The sequence below is a fragment of the Pleuronectes platessa genome, chromosome 23 (genome assembly GCF_947347685.1).
Source record: "Pleuronectes platessa chromosome 23, fPlePla1.1, whole genome shotgun sequence".
Lineage (NCBI taxonomy): Eukaryota > Metazoa > Chordata > Actinopteri > Pleuronectiformes > Pleuronectidae > Pleuronectes > Pleuronectes platessa.
The window spans coordinates 13538207-13563745 of NC_070648.1; the positions used below are offsets into that span (position 1 = coordinate 13538207).

General features: G+C 42.2%; 1 protein-coding gene across 1 annotated transcript in view; it reads right to left on the reverse strand.

Annotated features, from left to right (window-relative positions):
- ablim2 (actin binding LIM protein family, member 2) overlaps positions 1-25539 on the reverse strand; it is a 62044-nt gene that overhangs the window by 26908 nt on the left and 9597 nt on the right. The window contains exons 2-8 of the mRNA XM_053416775.1: positions 23218-23382; positions 11896-12079; positions 8894-9006; positions 8467-8593; positions 7053-7146; positions 1626-1713; positions 844-902 (exon numbers count right to left, since the gene is read on the reverse strand). Coding sequence (XP_053272750.1) covers positions 844-902; positions 1626-1713; positions 7053-7146; positions 8467-8593; positions 8894-9006; positions 11896-12079; positions 23218-23382 — 830 coding nt within the window. The remainder of the gene's footprint in view (positions 1-843; positions 903-1625; positions 1714-7052; positions 7147-8466; positions 8594-8893; positions 9007-11895; positions 12080-23217; positions 23383-25539) is intronic.

Sequence of the window (25539 nt, forward strand, 5' to 3'; positions counted from 1 at the left end):
AGGAATGAGGATGGGAGATGGGGGAAGGGCATATACTCGATGCAAGGCTGATGATGTAATATCGAAAAATAATGTCAGTTTGTCCGGAACTGAGTCAACTCCTCCTCCTGTTTGTTGTGAAGTTTGCAGCCTCCGAGTTGCACCTGATAAGCCTCAAGGTATTTCTGGTAGAGTTAAAGTGGGTTTTTGTGATGGAAATTTAGAGCAGCCTGTGTACTTTGAACTTCAAAAAACTTCAGATAGTTACACGGCCAATTGTCTGAAATTCACAATGAGATGTGGCAAATTGCACTGCTTTGCTGAAGCAGACTGAGTATTCCACTGGCAATGCTTACCACCTGATCGATCAATAAAAGATTATGAATATTTCAAAAACAACAAAATTATCTATACATCCATTCAGTATGGACAATAAATAATGTCTAATAATAAAATAACCATTTTTTATAGTTGAGGTTGATATGCAACATTTTTCCAGATGTTTCTTTCTAAATAGTCTGTAAAGGTGTAAAGGGCCTACTATAAAATATTTTACAGCCTTCAAACTTAAGCAGACATTCATCTTTTGCCCTTTACTTGGCAAAAAAGACCAAATATGTCTAGCGCAGCAGCTACATAAAGTATCAAATATAAAAATGTCATTGGTTTCATGGTTTATCAAGGGAGTTAAAAGAAAACAATCCCTAACCCTCAAAATGTCCCGTGCAACCCCTAAGTTAAACATTTTAAGAATCTGGGCTCTGTTGTCTCGTGTGGATCTATTTTTGGCTCACAGATATGAAACAAGCATCTTATCAGTTTGGACAAGTGTACAAATGTGGCTCTGTAGTTTCCCCCACCCACCTTGCTCTTCTCCTCCAGCTTGGCTGCTTGTCTGCATGGGGGATGCCAGATAGCCGATCCTGAGGACACAGAGACAAAGACACAAACCGTCATAGGACATCAGCAGCATTTCACTTGTCCCTTCATATTGTAGGAGTGTATACTTGAGGAACGGTGGCCATTGTGGTTGGTTGGTGTGTAAGTAATGGCATTTCCATTGGCTTCAGAGTGCATGGCTGTGACTCTGTCTTGTACAAATGATGCTACTGACCATTTATATTATGGAAACCTTTGACTAAATTTTAAAGGAAGTTAGTGAGACAAGTTATTGGTACAACTAAATTAATATATTATAAAGTCATAAGTCATAGAGCCATAAGAGTTGAAGAAAGTCAACTGCACCAGCTGCTACTTTGTGTCAGGATCACAGCCGCAGCTACTGGCATCTCAATGACTGTGCTGGTGTGATTCATTCACTAAGCTGCTAACCCAGTTCATTAGGATCAAGAAGACCCGTATCGCATTGGGTTAAAGCTGACATTCGGCTGATGGTGAGTGAGAGGAAACAGAGACCGCAGACAGGTGCCGGGGCTTTAGAGAGACTGGAATAAGAGAGGTAAGATAAAGTGAACCAAGAAAGTCTGTCATCACTCTGCCATTAACTTCCGGAGCTTCTTATCGTCTAAGAATAGACACTCGTGTGTTTAGGGCCGATTGCTTTGTGGTTGGGCTGAAGCAGTAAAATCCACCTACTCAGAACTTTTAGAGCTACAGTGAAGAACCTTGAGTCTGAAACTGTTTACCTTGCAGATACATTTCTTCTCCCTCCGCAAACATCTGCTCGCAGCGGGCACAGCGGGCACACGAGGGGTGGTAATGCTTCTCTCCAGCCTGTCCAGCAAGAAATCAGACGTGGTTAGAACAGTGCAGGATATACTGTTGGTATGAGCTCTACACAGGAATTATCAAAGGCCTACTGAAAAAGTGTCTCCCAAGAGAGGTATCTAAATAATGCAATTTGAAATGATATTATTGTAATTTTTAATGTAATTTAATTTTAATTTTTTTATTGATAATTTAACTGTCAATCTTTACTTACAAATAGATTTAGATTTGGCATTGTCTTATGATTTATCAGATTTCAATACATTATATATCATTCTGAATATCCCTTGTTTTTCCTTTGAGCAAATATCGCCATAAATACATGCAGGATGGATACACAGTATTTGCCCATCTACTACCTTGGCAGTTGTTGGAAAATGAAGGATAATGTAGTATGAGGTTATGATTTGGCTCGTGTACAGAGGTAAGAATGAAGACATTGATACAACACTCATTAGATTACAGTCCAGTGGATAACAGAGATAAAACACATCAGTCCGAATTCATAATGAAATGAAAATATTCTGTTATCTTGCTCGCACCCTTAACATCTATCGTCTAAATCACAAAATGATCCAGACATTAGTGTTAGCGTATGGAAATATAAGCACGTTATCTCCAAATCACTTTAAATGATATATTTAGCTCTTTAAAATAGCTGATGAAGCATTGCTAGGCTGACGGTAATTCAGATTCTGTGCCACCAGCTACAAAGGATGACAAAGAAAAGACTGTGTTTTATTGTTTAGCCATAAGGTGGAGCACTTGTTTTGAGTAAGAAGCGGTGCGGCTGCATTCAGTGCAGAGAGACGAAAAAGACTACAATGAGAATTAAACAACTTAAAAAAAGACCTATACACTTAACTGATCCTCATTCATCAATGATTTGGCATCAGTTGTGAAATCGTCCTTTAACATAAACTGAAACAATACAGAAGTCTGCAGTGTTTGAACCATTGATCACGATGGAGTTGCCACCACTTGGCTTGACATTTACAGGCTAATGGGGGTCAGGTGTTATCTCCGGAGCTTGGAGAGGAATCCACAAGGCTCTGTGATGGGCGGGGCCTGTCACAGTAAGAACAGATGTGCCTGTTATATTGTATTACGGTTATGGTGTTGATTGCTTTTGGACTTGTTGAACCACAGGGCACAGGGATACGGAGGTCTTTAGGGGTCCACTTAGTTCGTAGTAACTGAGACCTAATCCACAACCTAAATTGAGCTGGGCCTACGATGGTAGATGGTAAATGGTCTGTATTTATATCAAGCTTTTCAAGTCTTGATGACCACTAAATGCCTGCGACAGAACCTATACCCCCTTGATATAGGATGACACCATTAATTTCTGATTGAGTTGAGTTGATTGAAACGTTGGACTACTGGAAGCATTTGCTTTGCTCAAGGGCACTTGAGAAGAAGTGGTGGCTTGAGTTATTTATTTTCCCGACAAGATTTTCCAAGTGGGTTCAGGGATTGAAACTAACAAACTATTAATCTCAGAGCCCATTGGCTATCATCTGATGACAAATGAGCCTCTGGGGCAGCAGCCAATATTATAAGGGTTCGAGTGCAGACAGCAAATATCCGGGCCAAGACTCTTTCACTCTACACAAAAACACAGTGATACTCTACACTTTTGAGCTGCGGGCAACCAAAGCTTGCTTAAACGTGATTGGTCAAACGGAAACCAGAAGTCGTCCAGCCCCAAATTCTTGTCCCTCGCCTACAGATTATATATATTCACATGAATCATTTTACAGAGATTAACAAACTATTGCTCATAAAACCTGATAAATATCCCCATTTCCACAAGTCTTCCAGTCTGTTGGGTAATCTGAAAACCACTGCACACACTCAGTAAGGATTTTCTCAGCATTATCGCCTCATTCTGTATTGTTTTGTGTTATGACAACACAAACCCTATTAAATAAGTGGAATTATCTCACTGTTGGCCGATTTTCGGTGATTAATGGACTCGATGTTAAACTACTCAAGATGGGAGCTTTTTAGGATGAAATCATTCCTTCTCTCTCTCTTTGCAAAACAATCATCTGATGTCTGCTGATCTCCAGCTCCCAAGGGCGCAACATCTGGCTTCGACCGCAGCCTGAATACGCACAATCCCTCTGCAGGGCCCTCCACTTTGCTGCGTCATTTCAGCCCAGAACGATACCAGAAAACAGGATGTCGACACCCTGTTTCTTGGATGACACCCTGCCTAATGCCTATCTGGACCAAATGGACAGCAGATGGAAAGAGAAGGCAACCAGAGACATGCACCGACCAGAATTGAGACTCTAGATCCCGGTATTATAGGGAGAAAAAAAGAGGGTCAGGTGCTTGATAAACTGGCAGCATGTTGTGGACGCCATGCCAAAAGCTCATATTCGAACTGAACCGAAACAGATAAATGGACAGAGACTGAACAGAAAGGAGGAAGTTGACTTAGAACCACTGAGGCCAGGAGATAAAAAGGTTGGAACTGGATTGAAATTCCGACATGGAAAGCATGAGCCTGCCGGAAAGGAGATAGTCCTGCAATCAAATCCTTCCTCATATTCAATGTCCTGCAGGACTGATAAGTCAAGGAAGGGAAAGGGTTGAGGATGGATTGGAGAAAGCTGCTGATTGGCTGTTTCTAAGAAATGGGGGTAAAGCTGGGTCAGCCAGGTTCAAGGTTAATAGTTGAAACGGTAGATTTTGAGGGTTTTGAAGCAGCCGTCGTATATAATGCTCTGTCCATGCCCTCATCTCACAAATGCAGGGACCAGTCAGGCACGGGATGTGATCCATTTAGAAGATTAGAATACATTTTGGTGAGCGCACACACACTATGACACACACACACACAGAGGAAATCTGGGATTCTTTTCACGGTCATCAACCTCATTTTCTAATTTTAAATCTGTCTGTGCCTCTACTCTTTGCATCCCAGCAGAAATCCAATCTATTCTGTTCAATCTTTAAAAGCACATTGTCCTCTTATGCACACTCACACCCAGGCCCTCAGTATGCATCAACTAGCTTGTTGTTGAAAAGACTAATATTTCTTCTCCTCCTTTCCATCAACAAATATAAAGTATTTTTGGTTTGTCACATTTTAATGTAATTAATGAATTTACAGAATGCAGGGTAACAACTTTAATGTATCTTCTTTTCCAATGGATGATAAGATGTTAAAAGATGTCATTCAAACATTTATACAGTGGATGTAATGTGAAGCACTTTCTCTATGAAAAAGGACAATTTGGGGTTTCGGTATCTTGCCATGAAGTATGGGGAAGACTGGGATCGAACTGCCAACCTCTACCACCTCAGCCACAGCTGCCCATTCATCCATCCTTACTTCATCCACCAGGTTCCAACCGTTTCATATCCCAATCCTTTCACCGTTATCTATACAGCTTATCTTTTGAGGGTCTCGGGGGGAGCTGGAATCACTCTAATTGGGAGTTAAATTTAGAGTCTCCCCTGACCCCAATCTGCATGTCTTCAGAATGTGGGAGGAGGCCAAAGTACCGACAGGGAGAACAAAGACCCCGAAGGACCCAAGCCATACCAGGATTTGAACTGGGAACTTTCTAGCTGTGAGACAACAGTGTGAACCACCGCACCAGCCTGAATTAGCTGAAAACAAATCCAAGTAAAGAGGCATCGCAGCACCGACTCACACTATCTGACTCAGGGGTGATTTCTGAGAAGAGCAGTGACGAAAGGCCACAGCAAGGAGAAGCCGAGCAACAGAGACGCTCGATTTGCCCGCCGCTGCCGCTGCCGCCAGATCCAGCTATTGACTCAATATGTCCCCGAAGAGGAGACCCTTTGAACCCATCCAAATGTCACGACATTTTGAACGCTCAGTCTCTCAGTCGATGTTTCAAAGTGCACCAAGCTCAGGTAGAGTGGCTGAAAATGGCCTCTAAAGCCAATACGCTGAGACAACCGTGTGCAACGCCGATAACACAAGATGCCAAAGAGCCTCAGTGTCTCCCCCCCGTTCCCTTGGGGTGATGCTGAGCTCGTAAATCTTCTGTCTTCCATGTTGTAACTGGCTTGATTGTCTTTGTGTAAACTGTCACACTGGCGTCATAACCCTAATAGTGTTATCAATCTTTTTATACTTTTAGATATTTTCTTGTTTACAGGCACAGAAATTAAGACGATAGGTTATGGATGTGGTAATGTCATTCTCAGACACACGCACACACACACACACACACACACACACACGCACACACACTAACGAAACATTCTCTCATTCCATTTCTTGTGTTGCTGCCGCTCTCCAGACACTGGAACCCGAAAGGTGTTTATGAAAGGAGGGAATGTGAGAGTCAGTCGTGTGATGAAGGAAAAGAGAGGAAGTGAGAGAGACAGATTGTTGTTTGTCCCTTTAAGGCTGCCCCCTTGTTCCCAGGTCACGGCGAGAGCTACCAAGTCCCCTCCTTCATCTAAAAGCTTTCTTCCTCTCCTCCTCCTCCTCCTCTCATCCTTTGCTCCGGCCAAGGAGAGTATCCCATGTCAGCTCCTTCGATCCCTGCAGAACAACTGCCTCACTCAGTCTCATCCGACACTCTGATGTCAATCTCTCTGCTTCCTTCCGGCTGTAATATCGGACTGACCAAGCTGGAGGATTTAGTTTCTGCTGCTTCTGGTTTGTGTTGATTACACTCACAAGACTAATTTCAGGTCGTCTTTTAGTGGAATCTAGCTTTTGTTGGTATTGTTTAGACGGTTATTCCAATAATTCAGCATTCAACTTTCATAAAGTGTGAGTACAAATGGATCTACAAAGAAATGGGCCAACTCGATGCAGCAGCATTATTGATTGGGTTTTATCCTGTATGTTTATCCTGTATGTACCCAAAAAACGGTGGACCTACTGATGTAGAGGAACTGATGCAGGACAGGAAGCCGCCCTGTGCCCTCTCGCCTTTCACACTCATGGGAAACTTTCCTTATGGATGATGTCAAAGTGTTTTAAAACAAATCTACAGTTACACATGACAAGGAACTGGTCTCAGATTTGTGCATAGAGGTGTTCATGCATCTGCATTAGCAGGACATAAGACCTGTTGACATTTTAAAGACAGCTTTGGTTGAATGGAGTCAACACTGGAATCTGTTGGTAAAAGAAATTGGTGGATCCTGCACTTTCCATGATATAATATATAATATTTCCATCAATCTATCATTACTCTATTTATTCACCTGTTTCCTACGCTCTTATTCCGCACCTCATCTGCTCGTCCTTCTGCAGAGACCGTCCTGGTTGTGTTTGAGGCCCACCATGCTAGCATGCTAACAGCTATAGGCAAGTAGAATTTCTTCACAGCACTTACCTCCAGGACTTTTCCGGTGATGTAATTCTTGCAGCTCTCGCACTGGATGCCGAACATGGCGTGGTAGTCCATCTCACAGTAGGGGATGCCATCCCTGAAAGGATGAGCCAAGGGTGAGACACAGATCAGAGAAAGCACTTAGACTGGGGCCGTTTTACACCGAACATAGTATAAAGCTACAGCTTCTGGTTTGTGCCATGGTTTTCTATTTCAGGCAGCTGCTTAAAAGTCTAGAGAAAAATATCAATGTATTCTGACAAAATAATGACCAGATCATTAGTGAACAAGATTTTGTCCATTGTATTCTTATATTGTTTATCTCTGCCTCCTTTTGGCCATTTCATGTGTTTATTTTGTATCTTTGCTTTTTTCATCTTGAAGCACATTGAGTCTATCGCTGTTTTCAGACATGACCTCCAGAGGAACTCGGGAGAAGTGGGTCCAGACTTTCACACATGCACAATGCAGCAGGAGAATGTCTGCTCGAATGCGTTTACATGTGCATATAGACACCAGCTTATCAACTTTCTTCATAGCTTTGTCAGTGTCCTCTAAATATTAATTTTATTAAATTTTGTTTGTGTCTGTCACGTGTAAAGGCGGCTCATGCTTCTGCAACTGCGTCGGCGGCTTTTCACGCAGCTGTGTCGCAGACTCATTCATGCTTCCCCAAGCGTTGTGCGTCTTACAAAGCAATTCCCCGCCAGAACACTAGGCAGAGTAATGTTTTTTGTCAAAGACGACCTTAGAGACGCCTTTTTTCTTCTTCGTCGATTGTTTGTTTACATCGCCACTGCGGCACCTTGTAGCCTTTTTCTGGCGGGCAAATCCGCCAGTCAGTGACGGGTTATACAAGTGGTCATACTTCCGGATCTCTTCTGCCAAACGCTCTTCTATTTGGTCCATATTCGTTCTTCTAAATCTTCCGATGTTTCTGCCAGTATTATGTGGCATGAAACCGGAAACGCGACTCCGGAAAGGATTTAATTAGCAGAACAATCACATCCCTTGTGGGCTGCGTAAGGCTCGCGGAGCTTTGCCCTATAGTTAGAAAAATTGGGCGACGCACGTAAGCACGTAAGAAGAGATACATAAGGACTTAAGGGGCCCGGAAGGGCTCTTGCGCTTGCGGTCCGAAAACGCAGAAGCATGCGCCGGCCTTCAGAAATGTCACCAACACACCCACATGCTCGCAATGAATCCCGTGGAGGATTCTCTGCTCAGTTCTCACATCGGCTCCTTCAGACTTTTTACTGAGGGACTTGCTGGAGAAACTGTGCAGACTCTCACTTGGGCGTCTGCGTTCACACTTACCGATCCCCTGGAGTTTAGGGGCGCGTCTGAAAGTAGCTTATGCTTGTCGTATGGAATGTGCTATAGAAACAAACTTGACTCATTTGCAAAGCTGACTTACTTGCTGATGTACTCTGCGTTGAGCACCTTGTTGCAGACTTTACACTTGAAGCAGCCCAGGTGCCAGTGCTTTTCCAGAGCTACGAGAGACTGTTCGTTCTTAAACTCCTTCCCACAGCCACAGCAATCTGCACAAAGGAAAGAGAGATGAAGGAGACGAGACGCGATAAGAAATGATACTGAAGATGATTTGCACCGAATGGTATTCTCAACGGTACTTTGATATAAATGAGTAAAAGAATCAAAAGACCATTGCATGTTTTAGCATCCTGAGTAAGAAAAGGGGCGAATTTAAGGGATGGAACAAATAATTACTAAACTGGCTTTGAAAAACACAGGTTGCAAGGATAGAAAGTTTACTTGGCATGGTATCTGTTTGAAAAAAAGACTAAACAGGGAACAGACAAGGACATAAACAGAGTACTGACTGTGGACAGCCTGTATGGGTGCAGGGCTGTTGGCAGGCAGAGGCTCGGTACACTTTTGGCAGATACACTCCTTCCCGTTAAATGTCACTCGGTCGCCGGCCGGGAATGGCTGTCTGCAAAAAAAAGAAAAGGAAAACAGATAAAGCATCAGATGAGGTCTCTGAATGATATGGTTTGTCCTAAGGGTTCAGTTTTCCCAAAAGTCTTATTCTGAGCCTCTGAAACAAGACTCAGGGTGTCACGCGACATAAATCGCTTCCTCAAAGGTAATTTCAAACTGGGTAAGGTGTTTCCTTTTAGTTCATTACTAACCAAACACCCCCTCAGAGACAAGTACCATTATAACCCTTAAGAGACATTACACACTCATTGAGAACATGTTAATGTTTCCTGGCTGGGTACTCTGCTCAAACTCAGAGTTGAGCACAGACGGAGTAATGAGTCCCTGGCAGAGCGAGACTCTTAACTGGCTGCCACCTGCGACTTCCTACAGCTCGGAAATGTGATAGCAGAGCTGCGGTCACACTGTCACAGCCAGCCACTGAGGGAGGAATGCATCCAGGCAAACTGAGAGAGGCAAGATTATAGGTGATTCATGCATAAACAGTTGAAAAGTTTATTTTTTTAGGGGTTGATATGTTGAGTCTTAATTGCACAGCTTGGACTGTACGAAGTGCCCCCAACAGTTTGCACCAGCAGACTTAAATCTCACATCTTATAAATCTTCTCCATCCCCCAGTAGTTTGTTGGATGATGTTTTTATTTTTTTGAGGAGATACAACTCTTGTTTCTATGAAAGAAAACTGTTTATTGGTCTTTGCAGCTATCTAACCTTACATGTAAGTTTAGAACAAGCTTTAAGTTCATGGCACAGGTGGAGAAGGCCTGGTCTGTGGTAGCAGAGAGGACAAACAATATGACTACGTTCACACAGCAGGCCCGTGTGGCCCGAATCTATATCCCCCCCCCCCCCCCCCCCCCCCCCCCCCCCTGTTTAATGGCAGTGTGAACAGCACAAATCACATAGAATCTGATCCAAATCAGATTCAGGCCACTTTCATATGTGGTTCTAGATTCAGATTTTCAGATTCAGATTTTTTTAAATGCGACTTCAGTATTCAGAATATTCAGAATTCAATAACAGCCATGTGACCCGTATTGGAGTTCATAGGGATATATGTGTTATTTGCTTTTGCACAAATGTTTTCCCAGTACACTCAGGCATTAGCATGAAGAAAGATCCAAAATCAAAAGAAACACACACACCCAGTCTGAAACACACAAAGAAACCCAGACTGATGGTGAAAAACAGACAGATTTGATGGAATTCTTGATGATCACTTCAACACTGGGACTGTGAGACACACACTCTCAGAGCTGGAGTCTCCTCTAAAGTCTCATCTCCAGCAGCATTTCCTCCATCTCTGCCCCACATGTATATTCCTCACAATAAACCTGAGTGTTCGGGCCGTCACAAAAGCCGTATTTGTTTTAGGGAGGTGTTCTGGAGTTTCACGATCACATTGCAAACCTCAAACGCCGCACTGGAACATTCTGATCTCAGGTTCAGCACGGGGATCACCACGGCATGACAGGACGAACCCACACACACACACACGCAAACACACACACATACACACAAAACACTTGCTATGGAAATGGGCCGCTCTGAATGACCACACACTTGAAATTCTTGCCTGAGAGAGGCTCCCGTTACCTTTCTAGTACACGCACACACAGAGCACAGTCAGTAGAAGCATCCACATGGATAGAAACAGGTGACCTTTACTGACAGGTGCCTTCATGAGTGTCACTATATTTAAACATGCATGTGTAATATGTGCTTGTAAATGACCCCTATACCTGCTGCTTTGCTGCCAATAATGTACATTAAAAAACAAATATCATTCTGGTGCCATTATTTCCCTTTGAAAATAGGTTTCTGAGTATCTGAGTTGGAGATTTTTTAGTCCTGGGAAAAGCACATGGATGTGACAGGCAAACCAGCTGATGACGATGCATGAGTTATGAGAACAGTTAGTCTATTCACTTCTGAAAGAGTGTCTTGCTGTTTCTATCGTACCTGACATGTATCATTTAATGTGTTGTGAGACCTGTAAAGCCCTGAAGACACTATAATAAATGAAAAAAGAGCTTTGCATGAATAATGGATAGTGTAACCTTGTCAGAATCCGTGTTTCAGACATTTCAACAAGCAATTTGGAGACACATTGGTGCTTCTACAAAGCACCAACACACCACTGAATGAGACTGGAAGGAGTGTAGGGTGCATTGCTTAAGCCCAGCAGCCCCCTTGAATTCCATCAAGCAGCACCAAATTTAATTTATTTATAGATATCTCTTCCCAAATGGATCTGATTCATTTGTATTTTTCCAACCAACAAACGGACGGGCATAAGATCGTAACCTCCTTTGTTGAAGTAATAAACTAAATATAAAATATAAAACTTAACCTGACTTTGATATAATGTAACATCCTGTAAGTCCTCCAATACCTTTGAATGAAACTAGTCCTCATTTGATTCTTATGCAGCATTATACAAAGAACTATGAAACAATAAGTATTAAATATACCTCACATCAAAAAGTTCAATATATACCAGTATATTGCTGGTATATATTGAACCCTAACCCGAACCCTATAATTGGTCTTAATGATCAGATTTATCGAATATTGTGCTGTTTATCGAGTGTTTGTCATTCTCTGCTCATAAAGAGGATTTTAAAACCCCAATATTTATTATTAAAATCATAATGTGACATTTATCGTGATAAGAATTGATATTAGCTGATATTTTATAACAGCACAACTGTAAAGAAATGGTGGTACTTTAGGTAGTTTTCTGAGAAGTTTTAGGAGAAATTAAAACATCTGGAGGGAGAATTTAAATATTCAGTAACATAGAAAAGGGAGATGGAAGACCGATTTGTGACTTGTCAATTTACTGGAAGGAATCAAATCCAAAGTTCAGGCTTCTTACTTGCAGGAGGCGCAGACAAAGCAGCGGGGGTGGTAGGTCTTGCCCAGGGCGGACACCACTTCCCCCTCGATGAAGTCCTGGCAGCCGAAGCAGCGAGTCCCGTACAGTCGCTGGTAGTCCAGGGTACAGATGTACTCGCCCTGCCGCACGAAGAAGCCCCCCTGGGCCAGCTCACTTCCACACACTGGGTGGTCAGGTGGGTGAAAGGGTGCAGAGAGGAAGGAGACAAAAAGAGACAGAGGCAAAAAATGAGATCACACTCAATATCAAAAATATCTTTACATTTCACTGTATAAAATGCAGCTAAATAGACAGACAACAGCTTTGGTATCTCCTTCATCTTAATTATGTTTATTTTTAATTCAGCTTTTGCCTGTTGTGAGATGCATATATAAGAGATCTTAAGCTCAATATCCCCAAAACATGCATGGCTGTGTCATATTTTCGTGTTTGTGCGTTTTATCTTAATGTTTCTTACGTACTTCAATAATTTTTATTCTTGGCAAAGAAAAATTATTAGTATATTTTCCGTAATGTCGATCTTTGCTTTAATAAGATTTGCTAACACTTCAGTAAAACTGTATTTTGTAAATTTATGAACGTAATAAATGTTTTGTTCCCGAGAATAAGCAGCATCTTACTTTTTACAGCCTATTGTAGTCATATTTTACTGCCTTATTAAATAGTCGGCTCTCACTATTAACATCCACTCAGCTGTCTACAGGCTGCATAGTGGCTGTTTGTCCAGCTTTAACAATGTGGGACAGGAACTCCCTCTCGTGAACACACAATGATCACACGCCGTAACCATGGCAACTGCATGACATCACACAGCGGGCACGCCCTCTGTGGAAACCCTCGCTCTGTTTTTCCACTCCTTTAGTAAAAACAAAACACCCCTTCTTTTCTTTCCCCTCCATTCTTTCTCTCCTGGAATTGGAAATGAACAAAAAACAAAAAACGACGGGAAAGATAAATGAGAGATGTTTGCGCGCGTCCCCCGGGAATGCCCAGTGAACTTTTAACACACATACACACTCTATCTCGAACTGAGAAGGATGTGTGAAAGTTTGAGATAAGACAGATATGAGACATGGGGATGAGATCACACACAGACACACACACACACACACACAAACATACACCATTTGCTTTAAAGGACACATACTGTGCATCCTTACTAGAATGTGAGAAGGTATGAGGTGACAAATTGTGAATGACATAACACACAGTGTCGAGTGTGGGCTCGGACACACCTGCTGCAGTGCCTGTGGGTTTCCCTGTTCTCGCTAAGGCCTGAAGATTATAAATGTATAATTGTACATTAAATGTATAAATAGACCTAAACCAGCAAACCAGAACCACAACCCATGCCTTAATTCCACTAAAACCAATGAGAGACCAATCCAGCACGTGTACAGCCCCTACAGTAACCAGGCAAATAGCAAATAAGACAAGACAAGATATCAATGTTAGTGATACTGAGCCACACAAATAGCAACCCAACTTCTATATATATCCCATACACTTCACCACAGCCAAGCTATAGCTGCTCTGAGAAGCTCGTCTGAAGAGTCACAGCCACTTCCTTTTGTATTTTTATCATCATGCGCCATTCACATAATAGGGTTCACCCTGGGCCGTTACAAACATATATTGATTGTGATAAATCTGTGCCTTTACTTTGATGAGGATTAAGGACAAATCCTGAAGTTGGGCCTAAATTGTGTGGGTTTCATAGCTTTTCATTTGCACCAGCAATTTCCTGCTTTATTCCACACTATGCAAAGCTCCTGCCTGCAGGGATTACAGGGAATTCAAAAGTGACAAAAGACGTCCACCGGCATATTAAATGCAAGATTTACAATATCTGTGATGCTCTTCTTTGGTCTAGATTCCCAAACACTGAACTGCAATTTCAGCATTTCCCTTTATCCTACTGGTTGCATAACAGTCCCACTCTCACACCCTTTCATCAACTTCTGAAAACTTTGACCGGTATGTTGGATAACCTTTGTCCCTCGTTGGGAACCACTTCACTTTTTTCTTTTCTCAACCCCTCCCAGGGGTTACGGCATGCTAATAAAACAACCACAACAATACAAGCAGGAATGTTTACTCAGGAAGAGGGCGACATACTTTCCAGTGGTTGCTACTGGTACCCTTACATCCGGTTCAGATGTTTTGGCAACCTGTCTAGAATGAGATCATGAATTATGCACGATGGCATAATCATGAGCAGATTTAAAAGCTGAGTGGATAGACGGACGGAGAGAGGGATGGGTGGCTGAGATACACTCAAAATAGAGGATTCAAAATAAAAAGTTAAACTACGGAATAAAGGGATCAATTTCAGGAAGATTTTGAGATTGAACGAGCAATGCTAAACACTGTGTTTTGGGGATTAAACAGTTGAGAAACCCAGTAACAAGTGTTGACTTGATAAAATCCGATAATATTACCGACATGAGACTTGAGTTAAAGAAACTAAGACATGAAACTTATTCCAACTTGATTTTAGATCTGACATTGAGTTGTCCCACTGACTTCTCTTCTTCTGAGTCTTGCTCTGACGATCTTGAAATTGCCTTACATGACTTGACACCGGAGACTTAATGTGGTCTTACAATGCAAAACCTGGAAATTATACTGTAGACGCGTCATGAATGACTAAAGCCTTGAATTTAGAAGTACCCTGACAGACCTGAGACTGTATTTATATGAATTGACCTGAACTTTTTCTGAATGACTTAAGAAAAGACTTAAAATCGACTCATGTGACTTTAGACGAGTTCTTACAGACTTGACTTGGTTCAGATGACTTGTCACTGCCGGGGCTTACTCTGAAAAGCTTTCAACTTTAGGTGAGACTCCTCCCAAAAGAATGAATACGCTGTGGCAGAGATAAATAAGGGACAGGAAGATATGGAGCCAGAAATCCTCACCCAGAGTCCTGAGTGCAGGTTCCCATCAGCTCGTCTTTCAGGCCCTGTATATTTATACATGTGCTGCCAGTTGGCTCATATACTCCTCTCCTTACTGTATAATAAGTTACAGTTCTTTAAGCAGCTAAGTAGTGGATCCACATGAGCTAAAGTTGGAGCTATCATTTATGGACAACCAGAATGCATCACCTACGTTTAAACCTAACATTTTATATTATTCTTTTCATTTGCAGTAAAGTAGTACTGGCACACTAGCATCTAATGCTGATCAGGGAGTGTGCGTGTCTGAGTGCATTACATAAGTGAGAGGAAGACAGGGGATGCTCTTTTCAGCTTGTCCTTCATCACTAATGGAAACCGTCAAATTGGTCTTCCTCTCATCCCCTAATCCCTCGTTCATGTGGGAAAAGGAGTGGAGAGGTTGGAGAAATGGAGAAATGGAGCAGAGCCGGATGGAGGCCAATAAATTGAGTTTAATCGAGAGAGTGAAGTTCACTGTCAAATATACTCTAACAGAAACAAGAGCTCTTACAGAAACAAGTTCAACATCAGAATGACTAAGATTTTTCTTTACTTATATATCAAATATTTCTACACAGCTCTCTGTAGTGTATCATAGCTTCTTCTAACAAAATAAAAATTTTCCAAAAAGAAGAAATTTAGCAAAAAACTAGCTACGTCCTCCCCTTTTTACAATGTGTAGCTATCAAAAGCCCGTTTTAAATGTAAGCAGAAAAGGCTAAGCAGACTAACTAGCTCTCGTTTAAAGGTTCATTGTGTTAGATTTAGGTGAAAGGGATCTATTGGCAGAAGTTGAATATAAAATAATCCACGTGATGCTTTCACTGGTGTGTAATCATCTTAATCGTATGAATTGTGGTTTCTTTAACCTAGAATGCACACTTTATATTTAAATACTTTATATTTCTCAGTATTAAACCTGATTCCATTCAGAACTGCAGAGTTAAATTCCGAGCAGCAGTTTCATTATTTTGAAACCATTCCATCTCCATGACTACAGTGGAAGTTTGTGAACACCCCGCACCCGGGCCTTGGCAGATGAGATCATGATGCAGCTAATTAGTCGTTTTGTCCCGAGACTCCGAGAACAAAATGTGTCGGGCTACGGGCCTGCAGCAAGAACAAACCTTCAACCACAAGAGGGTTCGACCTCATGCAGTCTGGCCGGGCGGCGTTTGTGTGTGCGTATAAAGAAATTTGTGTTGTTAGTTGGGGGGGGCGTTCTTTGAGGGCAGTGATATCTTGTGATTTTCAGCAACAACATGACACAGCAGGTTTTCAATATAACTTCAGCACCAGGGAAGTCTAGAAAGGCTAAGACTCATGTCAATGCCACTCCATAATAACGACAGGCAATGGTTCCTCCCAGTTTAACCCCACTTCAGCAATGGGACCATGATTGCAACATTTTCCAAGGCTGGAAGGCAGATTGCTTCACAGGAAACTGATTGCTTCCATCTCTAAGGGCTTATCTCATTCACTATGAAGCCACTTACATAATATGCGTGTACTCATAGAGCCTTTCATTGGAATCTGCTCCGTCCACAATGGAGGATGCATTGTGCTATTTCCCCAAATTCAAGGTCTAAAGAGGACATGGAGTCAGTGGATTGAAAATGATACAAGAAAACTACGTGAAACCTGGATTAAGTCAAGAAACAGCCACCTAGATTAATAAGATTGTAGATGCCAGGAAAAACAAGATTTAAGAAAGGTAGCCTGCTCATAATTCCTGAAATCTTCGTCTTTTCAATCTTTGGCTTTTTGTCTGTCCATCTCTCACGGAACTGTTAATGGATTGGACTGAACCAACTAAAAGGGTTGTCCAAAAATGTTAATACATATATTTTTTTTTACTTGTTTCTGTTTGTTGCTGAAAATAGTAGCTGTTTAAATGTTGTATTTTTTTATGCATTAATTCTATACAAATAAGAAGAAGCATATATTGCTTATAGACAGACATTCATTGGAGTGGATACCTCTGCCGAGACCCAACAAACAAAGCACAGATGAAAACATAAAACTCCTAGCCCAAAGTAATAATGCCAATCCTTATTCATACAGAGCTGCCTTGTCTAAGTGCATGTGTGTGTGTGGACGGCTAAATCTAGTCCTGCGCTGAGGAGAATATAGGATACAGGAGTCTACAATTCAAATGAAATTGGTTTGTCATGTACGATAAATGTAATTTAGCCTAATCCAATTCAGCAGCCCTGAGCCTGCTTTGGAGAACACACATGTGAGGAGGCCTGTCCAGTGTGTGTGTGTGTGTGTGTGTGTATCTGTGTGTGTGGACAGACAGACTAAGCAAATGTGTCCATCACACTACGCCCCACAAAGACATAAAATAGTGACACAACACACACAGTTAAGGTGCTGTGTCTTTACATGAGTGTGACCTTGATTCTATATGTTTCACGTTAACTCGTCCTGTGCGTGAGCTTGTATGCGAGTGAGCAGGGTTAAATATACATTCAGCTATGAATGTGTGACCTTGACTGCACCTCGTGTTTTACGATGACTCACCATCCTTACGCGTGTTTGTGTGTGTGTGTGTTTGTGTGTGAGGGGAGGCCGTTGTCATTCCCTAGTCTGATCTGTGACCCCTGCTGTACAGTTATAAGCCGGCTGGCATTGACGTGGGGCTGCACTTGAAAGGAAAAAAAATCAAGGTTGATCCTCGTGTCAAGTCTAATGCATCCACACTCCCTCTACGCTGCACTAAACTGTAAGCAGTAATTTAATAAGGTAATAGGCAGGGGCAGTCTGTTTATTGTCTAAATCACAGGGCTACACTTAATCTTATAACGTTCTTGTCGCTGAGATCAACTGACGATTTTCAGAGAGAAGAGAAGTGAATATGAATGAGGATCTTACAACGCTACAGAAAATAGCCTCAAACTATAAGCATCACTAGTCATAACTCCCTAAGCTAGTGTATGGACTGCTTCGTGATATTTGCTGTATCTAAAGATTGCCTTTGAACTCTCCCCGCCCTTCCACATGTGTGTGTGTGTCTGTGTGTGTGTAAGGTCGACACCGAGCGATGAACGAACACACTCCCCACCTGGCTCTGTTCAGCTCAGCCCGCTTCCAAGAAGGAGGCGATCCAATAGCCAACACCCTGCTGAGAACATCACAACCATCTGCTATTATAACACCACCGGTCCGACCGACCATCAGGACGTCAACATGTGGCCGGCAGCGTCTATTCACCGAGCCGACTTCCAGGAAGAAACACAATCGGGGGCCAGGGGCATTCGGACAAAAACAATGCGATCCATAAATCTTTCAGAACCTCAAAGGAGTTCTGCGTGAAACTCAACGGAGCCGAAGCTGCAATGTACACAACCAGCAGTAAACATGCGTTACATTCTCCTTAGGTTTCCTATAGGCCAGGAACAATATTCTGTTTGGTTTCATGGTTCTTTAATGGTCTTGGAAATAGCAGTTGACAAAACGATTCCAACTCAGGATACGCTTTCAATCCCATCGCATTGTTTTCCTGTTTAACGCTGGTATTGTTCGGAGCATTTGAGTGGGTTTCAAGCGAAACACAAACACCGGGATTGATGAAGTCCATGTGATATAATAGACAGCTGAAAACTTGCACTCGACAAACAATGAGTAATGCCCTTTTAACAACAAGCCATTACACAATGATGTCCAAGAATCGTGTCTTTATGCTTGTTCTGGTCTGGTGTAGGTGTCGGTAAGAAAAAAATTAAAGGGGGGTTTGATTTGTGTGTGTGTGTGTGTGTGTGTGTGTTGTTTCTTCTGAATTATGTGCCTGTTGCCTTGAGAAGCAATCTTGCTCGACGCGCTACACCTACTGAACAAATAAATCTGTTCTTAGCTTTACAGAGGCGAGTGGAGGGCAGTAAAAAACACCACTCCTGTGTTTGGGAGTGTGTGTTGTGTGCTGAAATGCTCGTGAATGTGGCGTGTGAATGACGAAAGGCACGAGTGGCCGACATCAGGAATCTTTCACCAATGCAGATCCACATTCGTCAGTTTTCCTGCAGGCTCTCCGACATTAGGGTGTGACAGCATATTTTCACTCTTGAGTATTCCCTGCTGGATTCGGATGCTTTCTGGATGATGTGATGGCGCTTCATGAAAGCAGAAACAGATTCGGGATTAAGGTCTGTCGGAGATGTTTTCCTCTCCTCGACTGATTGGGATGGAAGGGTGTGAGACGCAGACATAACAGGATATATAGAGACAGGCACAGTTGGTACCTAAATAAAACACACTTCCTAAACCGCACGGCTTTGTGTTGACGCCAGCTACCACCAAAACAGCAATTAGTGAAAATCACCTTCTGCAGCGCTTACAGCTGTAGTGTTTTTTTTTGTTTGTATCATGTGTTAGCAGCTAAATAAAGTTGAACATAAATTAATTAAATTTGTTAAAAACAAGACAAATAATGATTTAACTTTACTGAGCAACAAAACGGTCAACCAGATAAATAAAAGAATTACATGTAATTTGGCAGTTTGATTCATCCTATTAGTTTGTCTGCTCAAATGTACCTTTTCTAATAACGTAACTTCCATTAAAAGTACGTAAGTGAAGTCTTAAATAATTGCATCACTTCTTTAGTCATAAGTAGTACTAACTATCAACAATGTCTGTAAACAACTTGAATTAGCATTATTATCAATGTGTGTAGAAACTCTGCCTAAGGCGAAATGGTAGCGATTTAGTGCTAAAAACGTGTATTTAAGAATTATTATATGTCTTTTATGCAAATTAACTAATTTAGACTAATTAGCTAGTTAGGTGCACCGAAGGTCCCATATTCATTATATTTCTGGTAATCTGATGGTAATGTACACAACCAAATCATTGTATTATCTTAAAAAGTATTGATGATTGTTAGGGTTATCTCTTGGTACGACATATGTATCATCCATCATCCATCCGTTATCTTTACTGCTCATCCTTCTAGGGTCGCCGGAGCCAATCCCCGCTGACATTGGTTGAGAGGAAAGCAGGTCGTCAGCGAATCCCAGAGCAAACATATACAGACAACAAACTATTTGCACTGACATTTACACCTACTGACAATTCGGGATCACCATTCAACCTAACCCCAACCATGCCCACCATAGGAAGTAAAACCTGAACGTTAGTTTGTGGGCTGCAGCCAGAAGACGAATTGTGTATCTGACTACAGCTCAGTATTGATAAACTGTGCCATGCCGTCGTTCAACTTAGGTCCTTCATTATTTCCTCCATTAAGTAAAGCAGGGGGGCTCATCTTCTTGTTTTTGCCCTGGGCCCTCAAGCATGTTAATCCAGCCGTGCTGAAACTGCCCAGTTGGCTGTCCCTGTTGAGGCCACAAACACTGGGGCTGTGTTTACTATTAGCAACCCAGAGCTACCTTGATATGAAGCCAGTGCTAAAGAGGCTAATATTGACTCATATTAATCCGGTGGTCCTCTCTGCTCGGTGTTAATTACACATGGCTGATGGTTCCTCACTTCAGACCTGGCGCCGTTAGCCTACTGGCTAACACCCAGGCTGCTTGTAATTGGCGCTAATACAGCAGCAGAGTCAGGGGTCATGGTCTTGATTCTATTCCAGGTGAACTGCGATATCTTTTGAGGGATTGCTGCTCAGAGGGGAGGTAGCTCTCCATAGAGTGTGTTTATGGTCTATAAACACTGATATTTCACCAGATTTTATTATCTTTAAAGAATACTGCTAAACAGAGTCCAACGTCTTTTCTCCGTTTTGAGGTTCAGGTTTGAAGTGCAGAAGAAGCAAACAGATCTCCTCTCAACCTGCTTCGGTTTATTTGATCACCCATGACTCTTTCAGATCCCTGTCAGTCCACATCTGGAGGTTTGAGCAGCAAACCACCTGAACCAAATCTCCACCCGACCATTGCAATTCTGAGATAATCAGCACATTTTTTAGCCCAAACCAGTTGGTATTTCAATTCATGGTGTCATGCTTTGGATTTTTGAATTGGAGGCATGGCCAGGCGTTTTCTGTATGAGCTGTGTGGAGTGAGCAGGGCCCCAACATGGCTCTTGTGAGTGTTGTGTCTGCATGAAATTAATCCACTTCTGAAAGGCCTGACAATAAATAAGTGGGGCCCACTCTTCCTAATCAAGCGCTTTTGAAAGCAAACCAAATACGTTCCCTTCAGAGAAGAGAACATGCTCTCTGTGCCTTTAATCATGACCTCCAGTAATGGCAAAATAATGACTTCCAAGTAATAACATATGATGAACATGTGTGTGTGTGAGACCCGAGGCGTTTAATCATTCATATTTGCTTGTTCCCTTTTGAGGTTGAACAAAAACAGTAGCTGATGTAGCAAAACACTCAGCTTAATTAATAATAGTCTCATTTGCTTCCTATCTGCCCATTATTTAACCAAACCATCCTCAAATTATGTTTTCTTCAATTAAGCGGTAAATGCTGTGTCATTGTAAAACATGAATTGTTGTTTAACAGTAGTGTTGTGTGTTGCTTTCTGGCCCAGTTCGCTTTCATACTGTCATTATAACAGTAAGAGTAATGTTGATGGCACACTCTACCCACATCCTCATGATTATACTTTATGAGCGCATTTATGCTGTTACTTCTCTGAGTAATGGTCAAAGCTATGAAAACAAGATCCAGTAAATTCAAATTGTTCTTTGAGATTAGGCCCAAATAGGATGATCATTATTAGCAGCTGTCTAATCACCACTAACTCATCAGGGGCCTGCTCACACCCACATTCATGGAGTCATAGATGGAGCAGGGGGTTTGTGGGGAGGGGGGGGGGGGGGGTGCTGAATGCACAGACAGGGAGTCTGCTGGTCGGTGTAAGATTCAAAGGCGATAAACTCCGGGAAGCTGCCGACACCGTAGCGACCCCTCCGGTAGCCTAGCAACCGGAGTGTGTGTTGACAACAACAGCGCTCTGACACAAGGCTCATGCAAAGGGTTCGGGCTGGGAGGGGCGCCGACACACACTCGTGTACAGTACAGTCACATGCACACAAAAAAAAAGGTACACCCACACCCACTCACACATAGAACATACATCATGCATCAAGTTTGTGACGCTTGCACACACACAGACACACACACACACACACACACACACACACACAAATATATCTCTGTGATTGCTTCGACCTGACCCAACCATGAATACTGACTTTCCCCTTAGTAATAATATAAATACGGGAACTTATTGGTCACAATGTATGTTTAATGGTAATAGTCTGTATTTATATAGCGCTTTACTAGTCTTGATGGCCAATCAAAGTGCTTTACAGTACAGTTTTACATTCGCACTCACATTCATACGGTGCATGTATAGGCATCTATGGGCAGCAATTGGGGGTTTAATATCTTACCCAAGGACACTTTTGCATTCGGCATTGGGGCAGACCGGGATCGGATTGCCGACCTTCTGGTTAAAGGACGACCGCTCTTACCCCTGAGCCACAGCTGCCCCTAATGGTCTCTTGTAGGTGCTAATAGCTAAAACCCAACAAAATGTTATCACTTAAGCAATAACTTTGAATATATTTTCTGATAATTATAAAATTAAACAAATCATTTGTTGTTTTGCCTGTCTGATACGTATAACTGGGAAAACTGCCGTCCTTTACTCAAAGTTCACTCAGTCAATTCAAAAAAAGAATTTGGAGGATGACCTCTGCAAACCCTGAATGTTGTGCTGGTTGTTCTCCAGCAGAATATAGTGGAACATGGCTATAAATGCTATGCCTGTGTTGAGATTTTACTCAGAATGGCCTTTCATAGTGGCTTTTCCCCTCTTTTATTTTACTTTAATCATATCTCGAAAATACAACATTCCTGCACCATATTATTAGCTTTTCAGTATTTCTTCACAGAAAGGAGATTCTCATTGGTGCCACAGAAAAGCCAAAGAAATGTCTCTTATCCTTTAAAAGGCCCATTACAGTATCTTCTACAAAGAGCTCTAAACTATCGCCTTGTCTACTACATATTAGTACATTCTCTTTTATATCAAAAGTCAGCTATACTCACGTACTTACTGGTTTCTATATTTTTTGTTCCCATTCATCCATCATAAACTTTTTCTTCCAACACTTTTAAATAGCCTGGTATATTTATTACATAAAATAGCTCTGTTAGAGTATTTTCTTTTAGATAAAGTGGACATTTTAATGTTATTTCCCTAAAAGGTCCATTATAAGGACTATTTATTTCCGAAAGATCACAAGTACAGGACAAAATCCAGTTGACAAATCTCTGAAAAGGATTATATATTGTTACATTTCCTGCTAGACATTTCTAAAAAGGTTTCTGCAGGTTGTAGGGGTACAGTAGGTGGAAAGGGAGATTAAATACCTTTACAGGCGAAGCACTTGATGTGGAAGTGTTTGTTCTGAACCCGCAGTGCCTCCCCTTTGCAGGGCTTCCCACAGTTCTGACAGGGGATTGGTCCCCCTCCTCCTCCGCCATGCTTCTGCTTCTTCTGCTCCAGAGGGCTGTGGACAGCCTGCTGCTGAAACACTGCAGGAAACAGAGGGAGATAACCAGTTTAGACTTTATTCCAGTGTATAGTGGAAAGTGCATAGAGTGTGCAGATATGAAACAAGAGGAATAACAGACGCCCACAGTCTTGATTTGTGGTTTTGATGGGGTGTATGAGTCATGGAGTCCTGTTTAACTGTGCCACTACCATCACTGTTCTGGCCCCCTTCTGTGTTTGGAGGGCCATATAAAGACAAGTGGGTGACTGTGTCTCAGGCTGAGTAGAGAGGGTCGTCCACTAACCAGAAGGTCGGCGGTTCGATCTCCAGCTCTGCATGATTTTCAAAGTAAAAGGTAAATGGTTTTGTATTTATATGGCGTTTTTTTAGTCTTGATGACCACTCACAGCTCTTTACAGTAAAGTTGGACATTCACCCATTCACACACACATTCATTAAGTGCATCTATTAGCAGCACTTTGTTGTTCTATTAGGGGCAATTCAGGGTTCAGCATCTTGCCCAAGGACACTTCGGCATGCAGATGGGGAAGACAGGGGATCGAACTGCCGACCTTCAGGTTCGAGGACGACCGCTCTATCCCTCAGCCACAGCCGCCAAGTGACATTCGAAAAGATCCTGACACCAAAACTGCAGTTCAGACAGTGTATGAATATACGTATACATATATATATATCATATTATAGAAAAAGTTCTGCATATCGATAAGACTGGAAATTTGCCAAATGCTATGAGCTGAAGCTATTAAAACTAAGGTACAGGGTAGATGTACATTTGACACATGCAGGATCTAAAGAATATTCCAGCCAGAAGGATGTCACATTACTGTTTGGCGCAAAAATGTACATAAAGCTGAAAAAACAACTGCATATGAATGCCTTTAATCCCCAAATATCTGCATCAATTCAGCAATACCTCTTTTATCCTTCAAGCTTCCACATCCAGCCTTTTACTGTGTCATGTTTCGTCATTGTAATTAAACCTGCCTTTAATCCCCAAATATCCCAGTCGTCATTTAGACTGTCACATCATACAAGGATATGAAACCAGTTTACACACCAAAATGCAATTGTTTTCTATATTTACGGGGACACTGCATTGTCTTACCATCCCTGCTGCTGATGCTAATCACAACAAGCCACACTGTAACCCCCAAACACTGACCTAGACCCTACCATTGGCTTAAAAAAGTATTATTTAACGTTTGTTGCAGGAATAATCTTCTGGTCCCCGAAAGGCAGGAACTCCCGACAATGTGACCGAGTCCCCACAATGTCACACGCATAGTAGAAAGTCGGACACTGGATAAACGTCATAGCTTTGTCAGGATCCCAATCGTTTTCCACACAGGAAGGAGGCACGGAAAACATTCCAAATCTACAAAGCACCTGCAAAGGGACAAGAGGCCAAACCCACCATGTAAGAGGCTGACGTCTCCGTCCTAACAGTATCGTTAGTACACCTTACCCTTTCATCATATCCACGGCAGAGTATTCTCACACACTGATCAGCCTTTTAGTCCTGACCGGAGCATCGGCTGAATAAAAGTCCCCTTTGTGTCCCCGGGAAACATCCATGTCATCAGACCGGTTTCATCGGGCCTCCATGGCTACCGGTAATTGGGCTTGGAGAGGGAAGTTCGTCAAATGAATTGATTTAGAAAAAGAGGCAGAGAGAGTGGGAAGTGTCAGGATAATAGCTGTGGGCCAAACGGAGCTGCTTTTGGGAGACTCACCAAGAACCTGTTCATGGTGGGCATTATCCTGCTTTCTGGTTTGCTGAATTCACTGGAGGTTTATTGGGTGTTTCATTGGCACAATGTTTTGACTAAGATTAAGTAAAGCAGAAAAATTAAAAACAGATTTAGCCACCCAGATACTTTTCTCCTTTGGTAGTGATAGGAGAATTCAGAGGACTAAGGTTGATTGTTACTGAGGCCTTCTCTACACCACTGTGGATATTTTTAACGCTTTTAAGACGCTCAAAAATGCAAGGCCATTAGGTGGCGATAGAGTCTACATCAACAATCTGTCAAATACCAGGAAAGAGCGCTTTAGTCCATGTAATAATGGGCGAGGCAGACGCCTGTGAATGATGGTAATGTGGTGCAGTAATGTTCAATTTAGTTGCTAACTTGTTATTGCACCTAGCCGCCATTATTTTGTTGTTGTTTTTACT